The 23,232-nt window shown below is 35.9% G+C and overlaps 1 protein-coding gene across 2 annotated transcripts; it reads left to right on the forward strand.

Moving 5' to 3' along the window:
- The first annotated feature begins 7,354 nt into the window (after positions 1–7,354).
- Positions 7,355–11,791, forward strand: LOC149000441 (putative jasmonic acid carboxyl methyltransferase 2). 2 transcript variants are annotated; one of them, XM_089139861.1, is made up of 6 exons: positions 7,355–8,224; positions 9,025–9,129; positions 9,200–9,604; positions 9,687–9,941; positions 10,023–10,341; positions 11,594–11,791. In XM_089139861.1, exons 2-6 carry the CDS (start codon positions 9,055–9,057, stop codon positions 11,632–11,634), a joined length of 1,095 nt encoding a protein of 364 aa, XP_088995987.1. In that variant the 5' UTR covers positions 7,355–8,224; positions 9,025–9,054; the 3' UTR covers positions 11,635–11,791. The 2 variants fall into 2 exon arrangements, with proteins under 2 accessions (XP_088995987.1, XP_088995986.1); XM_089139860.1 differs by lacking the exon at positions 11,594–11,791 and having other exon boundaries at positions 7,356–8,224; positions 10,023–11,274.
- The last annotated feature ends 11,441 nt before the right edge of the window (positions 11,792–23,232 follow it).

Genomic DNA, 23,232 nt, shown 5'->3' on the forward strand with positions numbered 1-23,232 from the left:
TGCTAAAGCTTACCGGGTGCAATTTCAAAAGGATTTTTCCTTGTTTCTTAGCTTGCGCCGAAGGAAATAACATCGGAAGGAAGAATGGTTTTGACATTTCTTGGCAGGAGAAGTGAAGATCCTTTTGGCAAAGAGAGCTGCCATTTGGACCTGTTATCTAATTCACTAAATGACTTGGTCTTCGAGGTATAAATGCTTAATTAATGACTGCATACAATTTTCCTATTAGTATTTAAAATTATTACAAGTTTTCTTATCTTGTTTTAGGGTCTCATTGAGGAAGCCAAAGTGGATTCTTTCAATTTGCCGTGCTATATGCCTTCTAGCAAAGAATTAGAGAGTATAGTTTGTGCAGAAGGATCCTTTTATCTTGATCACTTAGAAATATTTGATACCAATTGGGACACAAGTGATAATGTTGACAATGAGTTTATGTTAGATACCTTTATAAGAGGGCAGAAGATGGCGAAGAATGTAAGAGCTGTTTTCGAATCCATGCTTGCTGACCACTTTGGAGACTCTATCATTTGTACCTTATTCAGCAGGTACATGGTGTATGTCAGCAAGCACTTCTTAAAGGAAGAGGGTAAGTATGTAAATTTTGTTATTTCCTTGAGAGCAAAGTGATGTTGTAGGACCTTGAGGAGTGTATAAATGTTAATGTGGGTCATCTCCTCAAGTAATAAGTAGGCGCACTTTGGTTATTTCCTCAATAAATGTTATTGTGATTGTTGACCGGAGGAGCGGTCATTAATGGTGCATGTCTTAATATATGTATCTGATTAGTACTCTGCACTATTGTTGTAAAATTAAGTTTTTACTCAACGACATTTCTTTTTCAAGACTAATGTGTCAAGCTAAGTCTCTTTTTTTTTTTTTACTTCTCTTTTTTGTACATTCTTATTTTCATCATATTCTATAATCTCAATCTCTAGACGAAAAGGGATATATAAAGTTGTGGTTGTCTCATATTTCGATGGAAAAAATAAATTAACATTGAAGTAACATACAAAAGTTCTAAGGTCTATTTAATTATAGACCTAAATTGTGGTTTATCAATACTATACGGCCTGATTAAAGTATAAAGAAAACTTGAATCAGTGAATCTCACATGGCTCAGATGAAAGTACCAACATGGACATGGTAGGATCTCGTCTTGTCACGTGTTAAACCATGGGAGTCTTCATGATCCCTAATCAGGTCTCAATTTGTTTTTATCCAACTTGGAAGAGCCACCTAAATCAAAGGACCTATTTGATAACCTACCAGTGTGTTCTCGGTTTCCTAAAGTAAAACACCTTTTTATAGATGTTTGATAAAATTTGTTTCTAGAAGCAAAAATATTATTGACAAGTTTTAGTGGAGTTCTCATGTTTAAAATGCGAATTTCTATAATACCCCTCTCTATAATTGTTTCAATCCTCCTAACACCAGGCCCATTAGTTTGCCTCAATACCATGTCATTTGGATAGCTATTTACATGGTGCCTTGCAAACTTGGATGAGCCAACCTGGAGATCATATACATATGGCTTTTCAACTCAAAGTCCTGATGTTTCTTAAAAATGGTTAGTATATAGAAATCGACATCAAACCCTAGTGGTGCTTGTTAGACCTTCTAGAGTTTTCCTCAGAACACTAATCAATAATAATATCATGCAAGAACTAGAATACGATATTAAGTTTAGAAAGTATTGGGCATACCTTATACCAGACGTATATTGAAGAAGATTAATGCAAACCTTGAATGCCAAATCTGCAGAGTGACGAAGCCTTCTCCAATCTCCTCGTCTTTACTGTACCTTTTTCTTGTGGAGAGAGAAGAGAACAAAAGAACTTGAGAGATTGGAGGGACAATCATAGCTATTTATAATAGCAATCCCAAACCCTAGTCCACTTTCACAATGGACCGGTTAGGTCCATCTCAAACCTAATGGCAGTGCATCGGTCCGATGTGTTGAGACCCCCATCAATTATTAACCTCAGTAATTGATCCAAGCCCATATATTGCCTAGGATAAACCTAATAATCTTCCTAAATGATTGTGTTGTAAATGTCATTGAACATATCCAAGTAGCCAGGGATGGGCCTACTAAGGGGCCAGGGGGCCATGCCCCCCCCCCGGATTTTTCAAAATTTTGCTTAAATTTTGGATTTTTTATATTAATGTTCTTCATTTTTCCATTTTTTTCTCTTGTCACATGTGAAATGTCACTATTTGCTCCCCCCAAATATTGAGAACAACTTTAAATGTAAAACAACCCAAGGACCGATAAATCTCATGGGGTAAGAATATTGACCCAACTTGCTCATTATGCCAATCGGTAGGAGTATCGCATGCTCATATCTTCTTCTCCTGTCCTTTCTCTTTTAGTGTTTGGAGCCATCTCATGATCCTTCATGGGCTCAAGGATCCAGGTCCTCTCTCGTGGGCAGACGCCTTGCAATGGTGCATTGAGCATTTCAGGGGATCCGATAGCTTGAATGATGTGAGACGATTCAGCTTTGTTACCATGATTTACTTTTTGTGGCAGGAAAGGAATAATCGTACCTTTCAGAAGGGCTCTCGGAGTGACCTTGACATCTTTTACTTAGTGGCTAAGATGACTTGATTACGGTTTCAATTTGCAAAGCTAGTGGTGGAGGATTGCCCGAGACAGAGACAATTCTTCTCTAGTTGGGGTATTTCGGTTTCTTTTACTCAGGTTAAGAGTTCTGTTCATTATTGGTTACCGCCGCCATGGGGTTGGATCCTGATCAACTGTGACGGTTCTCTCCGAGGACATATTGGAGTGTATGGTGCTATGGCTCGAAATTGCAGAGGTGATGTTATTTTTGCTTGTCCTGGTGGATGTGCTAATGTGGGTGTTTTTCATGCTGAGATGCTTGCAATTCGGTGTGGCTTGCAATTTGCACAGCAATACGGCTGCAATAAGGTTTTGGTGCATTCAGACTCCGAAGTGGCAATTAGGACTTTACTGGGTACTTACCGCCCAAATTGGGGGATACTACACATTGTTGACGATATTCTTCACTTGAGATCCTTGTTTCAGGAGTATATTTTGGTGCATGGTATTAGGGAGACTAATAGGTGCGCGGATTTTTTAGCCGGATTGGCAACGTCGGACCAAGAAATTTTGTTGGATCCTCTCTCTTTGCCTGCTCAGCTCTCTCAATATGTTGTAGAAGAGCGACACGGTCGTAGGTTCTTTAGAACCTAATCCTGTATTAGTGTTTGTATTTTATTTATTTCTATTAATATAAAGTCTCATTTTTTCCAAAAAAAAAAAACTTTAAATGTAAAACAATGGGTATAAAAGTCATCTCTAGTTAAAAACTCCCTCCTCAATTCTCTCTCACATCTTTTCTTCCTATTGATTCTCATCTCGTTCTATAAACGTGGATTAAAGGAAATTTTTGAAAAAAAAATCTTATTAGATATTCAAAATGTCATTTATAATTAGAAACTAACTCCTCAATTCCTATATTCTCTCATATCTCATATCTCCTCTGTCCTCTGTCCTCTTTTTTTCCTATTTATTCTCTTATTTTTATTTCTTCCTATTTATTCTTCCCTTTTTATAATCGTGGGTTAACGAAAATTTGGGAAAAAAACTTCCCCACAATTAGCTACTCTTTTTATTTCTCAATTTATTTATTGTTTTTTTTTAATTTTTTTATTTTATATTCTTTTTTTCTTTATTTTTCTACAATTTTTGCTATTTGATTTTATATTATAAATAATATGTCTATAGTTTGTAAGGTAACTAAGTACCATTGGTTGCATTTCTTACCTTAAATTTTTTTTTTGGTTTGCATCTGACATTTTAGGGTTGAAGCCGGGTTTTTTTTTTTTTTTTTGTACTGATGCTTTAATTTATCTACATTTTGTTGAAAAAAACTATCACTATCAATGATTTACCTAATTTTATCAAATATATGTGGGTCCCACAAAATATATGTGAGTTTATTCTTTAATATAATAAAATAATTCATACGTGGGACCCTCAATGGGTCTTAAGGACCCATACAATATGTGTAGCGAAAAACCATTGGTGTTTTCCCAATATGGACTTCCATTCTTCGCCCCCCCCCCCCATATTGAATCCTGGTTCCACCCCTGCAAGTAGCTATATTCATCTGGGTCTATAAAAATTCCATGATTTTCACACTATAGTTGTATACCACAGTAATCCGGTGAGCATGAGTCATCTTATACGTGGATCCAAAAGAACTTACACCACAAAAACAAGCTAGGACTTATGCATGAAAAACATTTCTTATTTTGAAAATCAAACTTGATGCATCATTCTTCTACACGACAAAATTAAATGGCTGGATTAAGATTATTGCAGACCCATCCATGTTCAGATTAGGAAAACCATCATTTAATCAATCTGGTTAGGGTCCTTCTTATTGAGGGCTAGACTAGGAAAAAACCATCCCTGATTAGATTCTCAAGTCAAACTGTTGCAAACCATCATATTGTACAAGGCATTAAAACACCAAAAATCATATATAACAGTATCTGATATCTAAATCCTCGGACCAAAAAAAATGGGGTAAATGCTAGAATTACAATAGAGATGAGAGAGATGCTTCAGGGTTAACTTATTGAAAAATTATCACTTAAATTGTTATTCAATTGATGGATCCACATTTTCTACAATTTGCAATCTTGTAATTTTCTACAATCACTTATTAGGACAGTGACATGTGGTAATAAATTATCTGACGACCACAATTAAGACCCATATTAAAATTTTTTTTAAAAATAAATAAAAAATAAAAAAACTAACCTTCTCCTATTATTTTCCCCCTATTTTTTGCTTCTCTTTCCTCACTTCATGAGGAAATATTTCCACCATTACTCTCTCTTCCACAATTTTGTTCCTTCTCCTTGTTCAATTTAGTCACTGTATTCATATACATCTTCTTCAATCCAATCATTAATAATGTGAATGATCTCGTTTTAAGTTTAAAAAATGGAGTTCATAAAGGTTTCATAGTGGATCCTCTTCCCTCCCAACATGATTACCCACTTTGGAAGAAGAAAGGAAGGGGGAAAAAAGGGGAGGAAAAGAATTCAGAATTTAGAAGAAATCTAGGGTTTTACTACTCTCCTCCCCCCAAAACAAAACTTGAGCCTGGATCACATTTCCCTTAGGGGACAACATAGGGGATGGGGTCCACATGGGACCCATTGGATTCTTATTTTTATTTTTATTTTTAATATTTATAGGTAAAGCCCACTACTATTATGTGGTTAAAAACCGTCAAGAGGAATACACTGTTCATCATTGATAGGAGGTGATCTAGACTACCCAGACTTTAGATCAGAACACATAAAATGCAGGACAACTGTAAAAAGAATGCTATGTAGCTCCTGCTCCAACACAATGGTGTGTAGAACCAGGATCTCTCCCTCTTCAAAAGCATGGCTAAGAACATATTTCATCAAATAAAATTGTTGCTTCCAAATTTTTGTCTTCTACGTTCACATTCCCTTAGGATGGGCAGTGGTCATTTTACTCGTATTAGCGGATCCAACTCTTTGTTAGTGCTATTACCCCCCACCCACCACCAAAAAAAAAAAAAAAAAAACCTTAAAAAACGGTGCATCTCCTCCCATAAAAACCACACAAATAGGGTTGGACACCCCCACTTCCAGAGAATGCTACAAAATAAGAGTCCTAGCTATGACAAGATAGATCAGTGAGAAATTTGGGTTGACCATTTTCCATCACAGACTACAATAATCTATAAATAGGTGCAAAATCTTTGACCATGTAAAAGATAGCGGATTCTAAGTTAGCCCAGTGATAGCCAAGGAAACTAAGCATAATTTTAAGCATTTTAGAGTTACATTCCACCGAGTTATCTCAATGTCTTAGTATAGGAGAATTGGTTGCTCATCATGATTCAACACTTTTCTAGTGATCACGGAGATCATTAAGACCATGCATGAAACATGTCATCAATTGAATCATAATGCCTGAATTCTTAGTGTTCCTTAATGATCTTCCAAAGTAATGACTTCATCAACACCATTTTCAAAACTTTGCCCACCTTCCATGAACACCCAAAGAAGGAGAAGGGTAAAAAATTGAGGCCATGTTCTCTCGTAGGGTGACCTGATTCTTTTTATGAAGGGCTCTTTCCAAGGAGCACTATAGACTCCTTTTATTCCTCTTATGGCCTACATTGGCTCTTTAAGGTTTGAAACTTCATAAATAGTTTATATTAAATTTTTTTTTAAAAACCATAATGCGTGCATGATATAGCTAGGTTCCTTCAATGGTTGACATTAAGGGTCAAGAATAAGGGGAATATTTACCTGGCAAGGACTAGTCCTCCCAAGGTAATCAAAGCTTACTTTATTTTCTAACTGTCTAATGTTGTTTAATGTATTCCACCTCTCACCTATATCTTATGTTACTTATAAGCTAATTTGTCATTTGCATTCAATCAATAATGCGGATCTCATGAAAATCGCGTTTAAGGTAAGTAATTGATACTTAAGTAACGTGCACAAGTACGTACAATATTAATTGTAGAGTTTTTCATGCTGCCCACTTAAGTTGGACCAAAATTATTGACTTGTTCACTTAAGTAGCCAAAATTACATGTTGTCCACATTGACCCTTTTCAAAAATTACAAGCTCCCCACAATTACTTTTCTATTAACTTGAAAACTGAAATGACCATTCTGCCTATGGTGTGAAGGAAAATATAAGGTTCTTTTTTCTTTTACAAAATCTCACTTAATTTTTTTCAAATTTACAGAAAAAAAAATCCCCTGTGAAACAGATGGAATCTAGAGAGATTTAAGTAGAATTCAACAAAGAAGAATTTCGATCTTCCTTAGTTTTGATCCCTAGGCCATAGATTCTATGAGTCAATTCACATTGGTAATAACTGTATTTTCATCGAATTGTACTGAAATTTTGCCTATTTTTTGTGTTGAATGCAAATCGAAAATAACAGTATTAGCTTCCATGGTCACACTGAAAATATTTAACCCTACTTACCATCAATGTATGATTTTGAGGATTGAGAGTGGATTGCATATGAGACTTTGGTAGATCTTTTGATTCCTTTCTGGTCCTCCTTATGTGATTGTATGCTAACATTCCTCCATTTTCAGAAATAATCCCAAGAGGAAAAGTTATTACAATGATAATGTATGAAAAGTTATTAGGATTCAATGACTAAGTTAGCTGATCTTGGAATGTGATGATAATTTTTTTTCTAAATCATCCAAAGTAAGTTTTGCTGTATAAATATGTTATACAATTCAAATTATTAAAAAATAATAAAGCTTCTAATCAACGATGATGTTGTTTCGGCACTTCTTCTTTTCAAAGCTGTTTTCCTTCTCTTTCTTCTTTTCACAGAAACATTTTTTTTTTGGGTCGAATCCCAGAAACATTACAATAAAATGTAAATTTTTTTTTTCAACTCAACTCAAAATCGAGAGTTGAAGATCTCCAATATTCTCTGTCCATCCATTGCTCGATCAAAGCAAGCTCTTTGAAGATTTGGCATTTCTTCCTCGGGTAAAGCGCACGCTACGTCCTCGATTTTGTTTTGCTCTCATCGTCTCCACCTGCAGCTAAAGAAGAAGAAGAAAAGATCTTCGCTTTCTTCGGGCTACCTGCAGTGAACAGAGAATTGATAAAGCTGGCGAGACGACTACCAGGGGAGATGGGTTGCTTTATCTTCTTTAGATCATCATAGATCTTTAAAGCTCTGGATTTTGTCTTGGTGAAACCACTTTCATGTTTCAGCTTCTGCTGAGGAACAGAGTTGCTTCTCTGCTGGAAACGTGCATCAAAATCATTGAACTTCTTCTGTTGCTATGGTTCATGGCATAGAGGTTTCTCCGATCGAACAGGAACCGCAGTTCGATCTGGTTTCAGACCTGAAGATCTCGATCTCGAAACCGAGATCTGCATTCTCACACTTCCTTTTTGAAGGTAACGGCATGGTCGATTCTGCAAAACCTCTTTTTTTGGAAGATTCATCACCACTCGAAGAACTCTCGATCGGTTTGATCTGGCTCTCAACGTCTTTGGTTTTGCTAAGGAATTGAGAAGGACGGAGATCTTCTCTTGAGCACAAACCCACCTGTTGCAAAGAGAGATTTTCCCGGCCGAGAGAGAGAGATTTTTCTCGCCAGGAATGGTGGTGGCTATTTTCCAGCAGAGGCCAACGTGAATCATGTGAGCCACGTAGTTTTTTATTTTTTATTATATAGTAGAGTTTGGTAAAAATATGAATTTATATTTATATTTCATTTCACCCTATGGGCAAAATAGTAATTAAAATAACAGTAAGCAACTTAAAACATGATTGTGGAAAGCACATAATTTTTGCCACTTAAGTGAACAATTAACAATTTTGGTCTAACTTAAATGGGCACATGAAAAAGAAAACTCTTAATTATATCTATGTAGATATTCTTATGTGTCTACATTTCATTGGTAGATGATGATTTATGTTAGCATTTTCTCTAAATCTTGCATTAGTGGTGCGTCTAACGTGGTGGTACCTATGGTGCTCACCGTTGGATGCATGCTATGTGAATTTGATTACATATAGATAGCATGTTATCCTTTTGCCTCATTTTATTTATATTTCTTATGAAAGAGAGGGAGGTAATCTTCCAATGAAGAATTAGATAATAATTGTGCATGTTTTTACTTTATTAAAAAATTTGCACGTTTTACGAGTTTATTAGGTGGATTTTGCTTTATTGTGCAAATGCGTAGCACTAAGCTGCCTACGGTCTAGATCTAAAGTGGATCTCGACCACCCGTTTGTTTTTATTTATTTATTTATTTATATTAAATCCTTATAAGGTTGTATGGGGGAAGAGATGCCAGACAGATCAACTATAATTCGTGGGTTCACTGGTCCCCAAGAAATTTTTTACATTTTATAATCTATGATTGTACCAATCCTTGCCACCCATATATACAAGTATGATTTACATTTGCTAACAAAACTAAATGCAAAATAGATGCTTAGGAATCTTAAGCTGAGATGAGCCATGGAAGTTCTACAAGTTCTTCACATGAATGGTGGGGATGGAGAAACTAGCTATGCCAGCAACTCCCAACTTCAGGTACTCTAATTTCTTTCATTTTTATTCCATTCGAGCAACTAAGAATGAACTTTGTTTTTCTTTCTTTCAGAAACTAGTGATAACCAGGGCAAAACCACTAATAATTCGAAGCATTTCAGATTTGTATTCCACCAAGTTATCTCAATGTCTAAGGATAGCAGATTTGGGCTGCTCATCAGGACCTAACACCTTGCATGTGATCACTTTAATCATTGAAGCGATCTATAAAACATGTCATCAGTTGAATTGTAAAACACCGGAATTCCTAGTGTTCCTCAATGATCTTCCAAGTAATGACTTCAACACCATTTTCAGAACCTTGCCAACCTTCTATAATCAGCTAAAGAAGGATTTTGGTGAAAATTTCGGGCCCGTTTCAATCATAGGATTACCTGGTTCTTTCTATGAGAGGCTCTTTCCAAGCAGTACTATAGACTTCTTTCATTCTTCTTACAGTCTTCATTGGCTCTCTCAGGTTTGAAACCTAATTGATACATCTCATGCACGCTCATGTGTTTTAGTATATTTTTTCTAACCATGTGTAATGAAAACTATAGGTTCCTCCAGCAATTGGAAGTAACAATAAGGGCAATAGTTACTTGGCAAAGACAAGCCCTCCTAGTGTGCTGAAAGCTTACCAGGTGCAGTTTCAAAAGGATTTCTCCTTGTTTCTTGGCTTGCGCTCTAAGGAAATAACACATGGAGGAAGAATGGTGTTGACATTTCTCGGCAGGAGAAGTGAAGATCCTTTTGGCAAAGGGAGTTGCTTTTTGGACCTGTTATCTAATTCACTAAATGACTTGGTCATCGAGGTATACATTCTCAATTAATGAACATGTATAATTTTCCTCTTAGTATTTAAAATTATTACAAGTTCTATTATTTTGTTTTAGGGTCTCATTGAGGAAGCCAAAGTGGATTGTTTCAATTTGCCGCTCTATATGCCTTCTAGCAAAGAATTGGAGAGTATTATTTGTGCAGAAGGATCCTTTTGTCTTGATCACTTAGAAATATTTGATACTAATTGGGACGCAAGTGATGGTGATGACAACAAGTTAATGTTGGATACCATTATAAGAGGGCAGAAGGTGGTGAAGTGTATAAGAGCTGTTTATGAATCCATGCTTGCCGACCACTTTGGAGACTCTATCATTAGTACCTTATTTAGCAGGTACTTGGTGTATGTCAGCAACCACCTCTTAATGGAAGAGGGTAAGTTTGTTAATTTTGTTATTTCCTTGAGAGCAAAGTGATGTTTTAAGACCCTGAGGAGTGTTAAAATATTAATCTTCATCATCTCCTCAAATAATAAGTAGGCACACTTTGGTTATTTCCACTATAAATGTTAATGTGATTGTTGGCCGAAGCAGTCATTAATGGTGCATGTCTTAATATATGTATCTGATTAATACTCTACACCATCGTTGGAAAATTAAGTTTTCACTCAACGACATTTCTTTGTCAAACCTAATGTGTCGAGCAAGTCTCCTTTTTTTCTTACTCTTTTCTTTACATTCCTATTTTCATCATCTTCTATAATCTCAATTCTAGGCGAAAAGGGACAGATAAGGTTGTGGTGGTTTCATATTGAGAAGAAAAAAAGGAATTAACATTGAAGCCAACATACAAAAGTTCTAAGGTCTGTTTAATTATAGATCTAAATTGTGGTCTATCAATACTATATGGCCTGATAAAAGTATAAAGAAAACTAGAATTAGTGAGTCTCACATGGCTCAAGTCAAAGTACCAACATGGACATAGTAGGATCTTGTCTTGTCACCTGTTAAACCATGGGAGTGTCTTCATGACCCCTAATCAAGTCTCAAATTGTTTTTATCCGACTTGGAAGAGTCACCTAAATCAAAGGGCCTATATGATAACCTATCAGGTGTTTCTGTTTTGAAAAACACCAGAAACAGTTTTAAGTGTTTTTGAAAGTAAAAAGCCTTTTTATATGTGTTTGATAAAATTTGTTTTTAGAAGCAAAAACAGTATTGACAGGTTTAAGCAAAGTTCTCATGTTTAAAATGTCAATTTCTATAATACCCCTATTATAAATATTATGGTTTGAACCCTTCGACTCAAGTGGACCAAGCAAACCAATATGTATGATTTAGTCCTTGTTCATGAGTTCATAAGGCACTTCTCGGCAAAATACTTGCTACGAAGAGCTCCTCATAGAGACGGCCAACTGTCATGATGGACTTTTTGGATGGCCTTCCATTAAGTGCCCGACTAGTTACGTCTTGGCTAAAGTAATATTGTAAAAGACTTTTGCGTATCTTCTTCCCAACGTCAATCATTGTATTAATTTCCACATTGAATGCACTAAGATTCATTAATGCTCATTGCCTGCAGGAAAGCTTCTCATTCGCTTAAAGCTTCCTCAAGTATCCCTTGTGTTTTGTCTACCAAAGTAAGGGATATCTGTCACTCTATCCTAATTTGGTGGGATTGTGCACAGTTGTCTTGAAGCTTCTTCAAGAAGATTGGGCATTTGGCTAGTTGATCAAGCTACTCATCAGATGCCATCACAACCCTGCATCTAGGATCAAGAAATTCGACGGCTATGATGCATCTTCGCCACCTCAGAGGTATTAACTTGATATATAAGCCAATACTCTACACTAATTAGGGTAAGTCAAAGAACATTAATTCTGAATATTTATTCTCCTGCAATTATCCAAGGAGATATTCTCTTTCGTCTTCTTGGAGTATTTACTCCTCCTTACGAGGATTCGTGTTCACCAGATTCTGACTTAATCATTGGAGGTGGCTTCCATCCTCTGAGGCACCCCACACTCGCTTTCTTTGTATCTCAGGAACTGATCATGATTGGCGTAATAACGAACCAGTTGGTCTACAGTCAGATTTTGGAGCAACATCCCCTCTCTAAAATTGTTTCAATCCTTCTAACACCAGGATCATTAGTTTGCCTCAATACTATGTCACTTGGATATCTAGTCACATGGTGCCGTGCAAACTTGGATGAGCCAACCTGAAGATCATATACGTATGGCTTTACAACTCAAAGTCCTCATGTTTCTTAAAAATGGTTAGTATATAGAAATCGACATCAAACCCTAAGTGGTGCCATCTTCCCAAATGATTGTGTTGTAAATGTCATTGAACATATCCAAGTAGCTATATTCATCTGGGTCTATAAATTTTTCCATGATTTTGACACTATAGTTGTATACCACCGTAATCCATTGAGCATGAGTGATCTTATATGTGGATCCAAAAGGACTTACACCACAAAAACAAGCTAGGACTTGATACATGTAAAACATATCTTATTTTGAAAATCTAACTTGATGCATCATTCTTCTAGATGACAAAATTAAGTGGCAGGATTAAGATTATGCAGACCCATCTTTGTTCAGATTAGGAAAACCATCATTTAATCAGTCAGGTTAGTGAAGGGTCTTTCCTAGTGAGGACTAGACTAGGAAAGACCCATCCCTGATTAGATTCTCAAAGTCAAACTGGTGAAAACCATCATATTGTAAAAGGCACTAAAACACCAAAAATCTTATATAACAGCAAAAAATGGGGTAGATGGTAGAAATTCAATAGAGATAAGAGAGATGCTTCAGGGTTAACTTATTGAAAGGGTATCACTTAAATTGGTATTCTATTGCTGTATTCACATTTTTTAAAATTTGCAATCTTACAATTCCCTAAAATCACTCATTAGGATTGTGATACGTAGTGATATCTTATCCAATTATCACAATTAAAACTCATATTAAGAAAAAACTAACCTTCTCATTCAATTTTCCCGCTACTTTTGCTTCTTTTCTTCGCTCCATGAGGGAATATTTCCACCGTTACTCTCCCTTTCCACAATTCCGTTCATTTTCCTTCTTCAAGTTTGTCACTGCATTCTTATACGTATTCTTCAATTTTTTTCATCTTCTTTCTTCAATCAATCATTAATAATGTGAATGACCTTGTTTTAAGTGTTAAAAACGGAGTTCATAAAGGTTTCACAGTGGACCTTCTTCCCTCCCAACGTGATTACCCACTTTGGAAAAATAAAAAAACAAAATAAAAAAGAGGAAAATAATTTGGAATTTGGAAGAAATTGAGGGTTTTACAGGCCCAAAAAAAAAAAAAAAAAAAAAAAAAAGTCGAGTCTAGATCACCTTCTCCTCAGGGGACTACAATGTACTCCCTTAATGGTTTTCAACCATATAAATAGGGGATGGAGTCCACATGGGACTCATTGAGTTCTTATTTTTAATATTTATAGGTAGAACCCACTACTATTATGTGGTTAAAAAACCGTCATGAGGAGTACATTGTTCATCCTTGACTAGAGGTGATCTAGACTCCCTAAACTTTAGATCAGAACACATTGAAACATGGAACAATTGGAAAAAGAATGCTGTCTAGCTCCTGCTTCGGCACAATGGTATGTAAAAATAGGATCTCTCTCTCTCTTCAAAAGCATGGCTAAGTACATATTTCTTCAAATAAATTGTTGCTTCCAAAATTTTCCTTGTCGGAGGATCTACTCCCATAAAAACCACACAAATAGGGTTGGACGCCCCACTTCCACAGAATGCTTCAAAATAAGAGTCCTAGCTGTGACAGGATAGATGAGGTGGGTGAGAAGCTTGGGTCGACCATTTTCCATCACAAACTATAATAATCTATAACTAAGGGTAAAATCTTTAACCATGTAAAAGATAGAGGATTCTGAGCCATCTCAGTGATAGCCAAGGCAAAACCCGTTTTAATTTGAAGCATTTCAGAGTCACATTCCACTGAGTTATCTCAGTGTCTAAGTATAGGAGATTTGGGTTGCTCATCAAAACCCAACACTTTTCTAGTGATCACGGAGATCATTAAGGCCATGCATGAAACATGTATTTAGTTGAATCATAAAATGTCTGAATTCCTAGTGTTCCTTAATGATCTTCCAAAAAATGACTTCAACATCATTTTTGAAACCATGCCCACCTACTATGAACACCTAAAGAAGGAAAAGAGTGAAAACTTTAGGCCATGTTCTATTGCAGGGTGACCTGATTCTCTTTATGAAAGGCTATTTCCAAGGAGTACTATAGACTCCTTTCATTCCTCTTATGGCCTACATTGGCACTTTTAAGTTTGGAGCTTCATAATAATTTACTATAATTATTTTTAGATCAAATTTTTTTTATAACCATAATGTGTGCATGGTATAGCTAGTTCCATCAATGGTACGTTGGCATAACAAGGGGAATATTATTTTTTTGGGGGGTCAAGAACAAGGGGCACATTTGCTTGGCAAGGACAAGTCATCCCAGCGTAATCAAAGCTTACTTTATTTCCTAACCTTCTAATGTTGTTTAATATATACCTCCTCTCTCCTACATCTTATGTTACTTATAAGCTAATTTGTCATTTGCAATCAATTAATAAATGTTGATCTCATGAAAATGACATTTAAGATAAGTAATACAGACTCTAAAGTACCGTGCACAAGTATAGTATTAACTATAGAGCTTTTTTCATGCTGCTCAATTAAGTTGTGCCAAAACTCTTGACAGTACTCATAGCAAAAATTACATGTTGCCCACATTGACCCTTTTATAAAATTACAAGTTCCTCACAATTATTTTTCTGTGAACAGTAAAACTGATATGCCAATGTTGCCCATGGTTTGAAGGAAAATATAATTTTTTCCTTTTACAAAAACTCTTTTAATTTTTTCAAATTTACGAAAAGAATTCTCTGTCAAAGCTGGAATCTAAGGAGCTAGATGTAGAATTCAACAAAGAAGAATTCCGATCTTCTCTGTCACTTTCTTCTCCATCCATTGCTCGATCAAGCAAGCTCTTTCAAGAGTTGCCATTTCTTTCTTGGGTAAAACACACACACTACTTCCTCAAATAGCACCCACTCCTTCCCCAACCAGCGTCCACCGCTAGCAATTGAAGGTTCATCATCGCTCGAAGAACTCTTGATCGGTTTGATCTGGTTCTCAACCTCTTTGTTTTTTCTGAAGAACTGAGGAGGACGTAGATCTCGTCTTGAGCACAAACCAACCTATTGCAAAGAGAGATTTTTCATGCCAGGGTGGTGGATATTTTTTAGGCAGCCAACGTGAATCGTGTGAACCAAGGATTTTCTTTTGGGTAAATTTTAAAAAAATTAAATGAGGTTTGGTAAAAATTTATACTTTCTTTTATCCCTCAGGAAAAATAGTCATTTTAATTTCAAAGTTAAACAAAAAGTAACTGTGGATAATTTATAATTTTTGAAAAGATACACTGTGAATAGCATGTAAATTTTGTCACTTAAGTGGGCAATCAAGAATTTTGGCCCAACCGAAATTGACAACATGAAAAGAACTCTTAATAATATATATCTCATTGGTAGAGCATGACTCATGGTAGCACTTTTTTTCTAGATTTTGCTTTAGTGGTTTGTCTGACTTGGTGGTGCTTATAGTACACTTTGTTGGATGCACATATATTATTATATATATTATTTTTTCTATTATTATTATAATCGATATTCATTCGGGCTGGCTCACGCTTACCTTGATTACATCCTCTCTCTCTCTCTCTCTCTCTCTCTCTCTCTCTCTCTCTATATATATATATATATATATATATATATATATATATATATATATTCAATTATTATTATATCCGATGTTCATTCAGGCTAGCTCACGCTTACCTTGACTACATCCTTGAGAAAGCTTTTATAATTAATATAGGCAGGACTTCCCCTCTAACCTGGAGGAGATTCAAACTTTAACATCTAATGAGGAAGTGTTGATCTTTTGCAAAAGTTATCCTTGGGGTTCTCATTTTATATGTTTTTAATAAATAAAAAAAAAAGAAAAGAAAAAGAAGGTAATCTTCCAACAAAGACTTAATTAATAATTGTGCATGTTTTGTATTTGGTAAAACTCTTGCACGTTTTACGAGTTTATCAAGTTGTTGGGGGTGGTGGTCGGGGTGGAAGCTACACTAGTAAGATCAACCATATTTTTCAAAAAAAATATATATACTCGCACGTTTAAAACAAATTTTATATTGCATTTTATAATCTATAGTTTTATCAATCCTTGCCTATATATACAAGGATGATTTACATGTGTAACACATTGAATGCAAAATAGAGGCTTAGGAATCCAAAGCGAAGAGAAGCCATGGAAGTTCAGCAAGTTCTTCACATGAATGGTGGGGATGGAGAAATTAGCTATGCCAGTAACTCCCAACTTCAAGTACTCTGTCTCTCTCTCTCTCTCTCTCTAATACTTTCATTTTTATTCCATTCAAGCAACTAAGCATGAATTTTGTCTTTTTCTTTCAGAAACTAGCGATAACTAGGGCGAAGCCACTGGTAATTCAAAGCATTTCAGATTTGTATTCCACCAAGTTATCTCAATGTCTAAGGATAGCAGATTTGGGCTGCTCATCGGGACCTAACACCTTACAAGTGATCACTTTAGTGGTTGAAGCGATCTATGAAACATGTCATCAGTTGAATTGTAAAACACCGGAATTCCTAGTGTTCCTTAATGATCTTCCAAGTAATGACTTCAACACCATTTTCAGAACCTTGCCAACCTTCTATGATCAGCTAAAGAAGGATTTTGGTGAAAATTTTGGGCCGGTTTCTATCACGGGATTACCCGGTTCTTTCTATGAGAGGCTCTTTCCAAGCAAGTACTATAGACTTCTTTCATTCCTCTTACAGCCTTCATTGGCTCTCTCAGGTTTGAAACCTAATTGATACATATCATGCACGCTCGTGTGTTTTAGTATATTTTTTCTAACCATGTATAATGAACACTATAGGTTCCTCCAGCAGTTGGAAGTAACAATAAGGGGAATATTTACTTGGCAAAGACAAGCCCTCCTAGTGTGCTTGAAAGCTTACGAGTGCAATTTCAAAAGGATTTTTCCTTGTTTCTTAGCTTGCGCTCAAAGGAAATAACACCGGAAGGAAGAATGGTTTTGACATTTCTTGGCGGGGAGAAGTGAAGATCCTTTTGGCAAAGAGAGTTGCATTTTGGACCTGTTTTCTAATTCACTAAATGACTTGGTCAACGAGGTATACATGCTTAATTAATGAACATGTACAATTTTCCTCTTAGTATTTAAAATTATTACAAGTTTTCTTATCTTGTTTTAGGGTCTCATTGAGGAAGCCAAAGTGGATTCTTTCAATTTGCCGTTGTATATGCCTTCTAGCAAAGAATTAGAAAGTGCGGTTTGTGCGAAGGATCCTTTTATCTTGATCACTTAGAAATATTTGATATCAATTGGGACGCAAGTGATGATGATGACAATGAGTTTATGTTGGATAACTTTATAAGAGGGCAGAAGGTGGCGAAGATTATAAGAGCTGTTTTCGAATCCATGCTTGCTGACCACTTTGGAGACTCTATCATTAGTACCTTATTTAGCAGGTACATGGCGAATGTCAGCAAGCACATCTTAAAGGAAGAGAGTAAGCTCGTTAGTTTTGTTATTTCCTTGAGAGCAAAGTGATTTTTTAGGACCCTGAGGAGTGTACGTAAAAATATTAATGTTGGTCATCTCCTCAAGTAATAAGTAGATGCACTTTGGTTATTTCCTCAATAAATGTTATTGTGATTGTTGGCCGGAGCGGTCATTAATGGTTCATGTCTTAATATATGTATCTAATTAGTACTCTACACCATCGTTGGAAAATAAAGTTTTCACTCAACGGCATTTCTTTTTCTAGCCTAATGTGTCGAGCTAAGTCTTCCTTTTTTTTTTCATCATATTCTATAATCTCAATCTCTAGACGAAAAGGGAAAGGTAAAGTTGTGGTGGTTTCATATTGTGAAGGAAAAAAGAAATTAACATTGAAGTAACATACAGAAGTTCTAAAGGTCTATTTAATTATAGATCTGGCCAAAAAAAATTGTGGTTTATTAATACTATATGGCCTGTTAAAAGTATAAAGAAAACTAAAATCAGTAAAAGTCAAACTGGGGAAATCCATCATTTAATCAGTCTGGTTAGTGAAGGGTGGGGCTAGACTTGGAAAGACCCATCCCTGATTAGATTCTCAAAGTCAAACTGGTGAAAACCATCATATTGTACAAGGCACTAAAACGCCAAAAATCATATATAACCACACTTGATATCTAAATCCTTGAACCAAAAAATGGGTTAGATGCTAGAATTTCAAAAGAGATAAGAGAGATGCTTCAGGGTTAACTTATTAAAAGGGTATCACTTAAATTGGTATTCTATTGGTGTATTCACATTTTCTACAATTTGCAATCTTACAATTCCCTACAATCACTCATTAGGATTGTGACACGTAGCGATAACTTATCCAATGATCCCAATTAAAACTCATATTAAGAAAAAACTAACCTTCTCTTTCAATTTTCCCGCTACTTTTGCTTTTCTTTGTTAGAATTTTTGTAATTTATTTGAAAATTCAAACAATTTGTTTTTCTAAAGGTTGGGTCTTTTCCTAAAACACCTAAATGGCCAATAGATGTCTTTCCTAACCAACATGTCTTAAGGGAAGAATTATAACCTTTGGAGACAACCTTCGTTGGTGTCTCTTGCTCTCCTATAAAAAGGTGGGAGGAGTTTGTTATTCTGGCACTAACATTTTTAAAAGCATTGGTTTTCTTTAAATTATGTCATAGAAAACGAATTGGTGAATGTAGCTTTATGGATCGATTAGTCCATCAATTACGGAGTGTGCCGTTTGAGATGGAGGGGTTGACTGATCTTGGGGGTGAAAATGCATTCTGGACCCGTGTGCACAATTCGGGGGCATTTAAATACCTTAAAGAAAGTGCCAACCACTATTGACACATTTCAACTCCATCACTTTTGTGTTTCATTAGATGGATGTATACAACAATGCTTTCAACAAGGTGATCATTCGTGCTATTTAAAATAAGATAAGTTTTCATTCTTATGATTGTATGTCTTCATTTGTTTTATATGATTGCCTATGATATCATTATTTATCCAACACTCTTTTCTTGACTCCATGAGGGAATATTTCCACAATTTTGTTCCTTTTCCTTCTTCAATTTTGTCACTGCATTCTTATACATATTCTTCAATTTTTTTTCATCTTCTTTCTTCAATCCCATCATTAATAATGTGAATGACCTTGTTTTAAGTGTTAAAAATGGAGTTCATATTGGTTTCACAGTGGACCTTCTTCCCTCCCAATGTGGTTACCCACTTTAGAAAAAATTTTAAAAAATTAAAAAGAGGAAAAGAATTGACAATGTGCTAGTCAATCCCCTTTCCTCTCCCCCCGCCCCCGGCCCCTAAAAAAACAAAGCTCGAGTCTGGATCACCTTCTCCTCAGGGGACTACAATGTACTCCCTTAATGGTTTTCAACCATATAAATAGGGGATGGAGTCCACATGGGGACTCATTGAGTTCTTATTATTTATTTATTTATTTATTTAATGTTTATAGATAGAACCCACTACTATTATGTGGTTAAAAAACCATCATGAAGAGTACATTGTTCATCCTTGACTGGAGGTTATCCAGACTCCCTAAATTTTAGATCAGAACACATGAAACATGGAACAATTGGAAAAAGAATGCTGTCTAGCTCCTGCTTCGGCACAATGGTATGTAAAAACAGGATCTCTCCTTCTTCAAAACCATGGCTAAGTACATAGTTCTTCAAATAAAATTGTTGCTTCCAAAATTTTCCTTGTCAGAGCATCTCCTCCCATAAAAACCACACAAATAGGGTTGGACAACCCCACTTCCACAGAATGCTACAAAATAAGAGTCCTAGCTGTGACTAGATAGATGAGGTGGGTGAGAAGCTTGGGTCGATAATTTTCCATCACAAACTATAATAATCTATAACTAAGGGTAAAATCGTTAACCATGTAAAAGATAGAGGATTCTGAGCTATCTCAGTGATAGCCAAGGCAAAACCCGTTATAATTTGAAGCATTTCAGAGTCACATTTCACTGAGTTATCTCGGTGTCTAAGTATAGGAGATTTGGGTTGCTCATCAAAACCCAAAACTTTTCTAGTGATCGTGGAGATCACTAAGGCCATGCATGAAACATGTATTTAGTTGAATCATAAAATGTCTTAATTCCTAGTGTTCCTTAATGATATTCCAAAGTAATGACTTCAACACCATTTTTGGAACCTTGCCCACCTACTATGAACACCTAAAGAAGGAAAAGAGTGAAAACTTTAGGCCATGTTCTATTGCAGGGTGACCTTATTCTTTTTATGAAAGGCACTTTCCAAGGAGTACTATAGACTCCTTTCATTCCTCTTATGGCCTGCATTGGCACTTTTAAGTTTGGAACTTCATAAATAATTTACATTAATTATTTTTAGATCAGTTTTTTTATAACTATAATGTGTGCATGGTATTAGCTAGTTCCGTCAACGGTACGTTGGCATAACAAGGGGAATTTTTTATTTTTTATTTTTGGTCAAGAACAAGGGGCACATTTGCTTGGCAAGGAAAAGTCCTCCCAGCGTAATCAAAGCTTACTTTATTTTCTAACCTTCTAATGTTGTTTAATATATACCTCCTCTCTCCTACATCTTATGTTACTTATAAGCTAACTTGTCATTTGCAATCAATTAATAATGTTGTTCTCATGAAAATGACATTTAAGATAAGTAATACAAATACTAAAGTAGTGTGCACAAGTATAGTATTAATTATAGAGCTTTTTTCATGCTGCTCATTTAAATTGTGTCAAAACTATTGAGAGTACTCATAGCAAAAATTAAATGTTACCCACACTTATTTTTCTGTTAACTTTAAAACTTAAATGACCATGTTGCCCATGGTGTGTGAAGGAAAATATAATTTTTCTCTTTTACAAAATCTCGCTTAATTTTTTCAAATTTACGAAAAGAACTCCCTGTTCACAGCTGGAATCTAAGGAGCAGGATGTAGAATTCAACAAAGAAGAATATCGATCTTCTCTGTCACTTTCTTCTCCATCCATTGCTCGATCAAGCAAGTTCTTTCAGGAGTTACCATTTCTTCCTCGGGTAAAACACACACACTACTTCCTCGAATAGCACCCACTCCTTCTCCTACCAGTGTCCACTACCAGCAATTGAAGGTTCATCATCGCTCGAAAAACTCTCGATCGGTTTGACCTGGTTCTCAACCTCTTTGATTTTGCTGAAGAACTGAGGACGTAGATCACGTCTTGAGCACAAACCAACCTATTGCAAAGAGAGATTTTTCATGCCAGGGTGGTGGATATTTTTTTAGGCAGCCAACGTGAATCGTGCGAAACCAAGGATTTTTGTTTTTGGTCAATTTTAAAAAATTAAATGAGGTTTGGTAAAAATATAAATTTATACTTTCTTTTATCCCAAAGGCAAAATAGTCATTTTAATTTCAAAGTTAACCAAAAAGTAACTGTGGATAATTTATAATTTTCGAAAAGATACACTGTGAATAACATGTAATATTTGTCACTTAAGTGAGCAATCAAGAATTTTGGCCCAACCGAAATTGACAACATGAAAAGAACTCTTAATAATATATATATCTCATTGGCAGAGCATGACTCATGTTAGCACTTTTTTTCTATATTTTGCTTTAGTGGTTTGTCTGACATGGTGGTGTTTATAGTACACATTGTTGGATGCACATATATTATTATATATATTATTTTTTCTATTATTACTATATCCAATATTCATTCGGGCTGGCTGGCTCACGCTTACTCTCTCTCTCTCTCTCTCTCTCTCTCTCTCTCTCTCTCTCTCTCTCTCTCTCTCTCTCTCTCTCTCTCTCTCTCTCTCTTTTTATATGTAAATATATTCAATTATTATTATATCTGGTGTTCATTCAGGCTAGCTCATGCTTACCTTGACTACATCCTTGAGAAAGCTTTTATAATTAATATAGGCAGGACTTCGCCTCTAACATGGAGGAGATTCAAAATTTAACATCTAATGAGGAAGTGTTGATCTTTTGCAAGAGTTATCCATGGGAGTGATGTGACGGTTGAAAGCCCAAGTTAATCAAGGGATAGGATGGAAGAGACGTTTCGAATTCCGAAAAATGCAGGATCAACGGTCAGGAGATAACGGCGCTTCAAATTCGAAACTTGAAAGCTGATCTAAGTTTCCACGTGGAACAGTGTGCACCTGATACGAGGATACTGCCAAATACAAAACGTCGCATACGTATTAAATAAGAGAGTATTTCCAATTTCTTGGGAAGAACAACTTATACGCGAATACAAGGAAACGTTTGGGCTTCGTCATAAAGACGGAGCAATCGGGAGATAAAGTTGTCAAGTGTCATAAAAGGTTCGGAAGAATCAAATTAATGCTCCCGAACGCATCTCTCTGATGTCCCGAACGTTATCTTCAATTAAGGTACAAGTTTATCTACATGATAACTTATCTCATTCTTAAAAATCTCTTACGTGAGAGAATAGACAATTCCCTAGGTACGACATGAGAAAGTATTATGGCAATCATTGGAAGAGTTTGAGAAAAAGGAGGCAAATCTCTATTTCATTATAGAAGGCCGTGGGGGGCCAACCTTTACACAAAAAAAAGAGAGAAGAAGATAGCTTCCTATTGTTCTATCTCATTTTTGGCCGAAGGATCTTTGTCTGGGGCAAGCTTTGGAGATTCTTCGGGAAGAGGCGGTGAATCAACAAGATACTTCTCGATATTTGGATATGCTAGTATAGGGTCCTCTTCTTCCAAAACCCAATCAAGGAAAGGCAGTTCAAGCTTCTCAAAGAGTTCCTTGTGACACACGCCCCGAAAGGGAGTTGTGTCAAAGGGAGGGTTAAATTCAAGAATATTTTTCCAAACATCATTCTGCCCCTCTCGATAAGCTTGAAGGTTGAATGAACCCATCAGGTCACTGAAAGGAATGCTATTCAGATACTTCCGAATACAGTCCCTTCGAAGATCTTGTGAAAGATGTTCGGGCTTGCTAGGAACTGCCATCTTCTTCAGGCAATCATTTTCCATGACTTGAAGCTCGAGGCTCTCACCGCACGCGGTAGCAAGATTTTTCTGCTTCTTGGCTTCACGTTCGGTAGCAGCAGCACGACTGATCGACAAGTCAAGTTCTTTTCTCAAAGAACTAA

Source organism: Hakea prostrata, chromosome 11 (assembly GCF_041222555.1).
Source record: "Hakea prostrata isolate BN-2017 chromosome 11, UWA_Hpros_2, whole genome shotgun sequence".
Lineage (NCBI taxonomy): Eukaryota > Viridiplantae > Streptophyta > Magnoliopsida > Proteales > Proteaceae > Hakea > Hakea prostrata.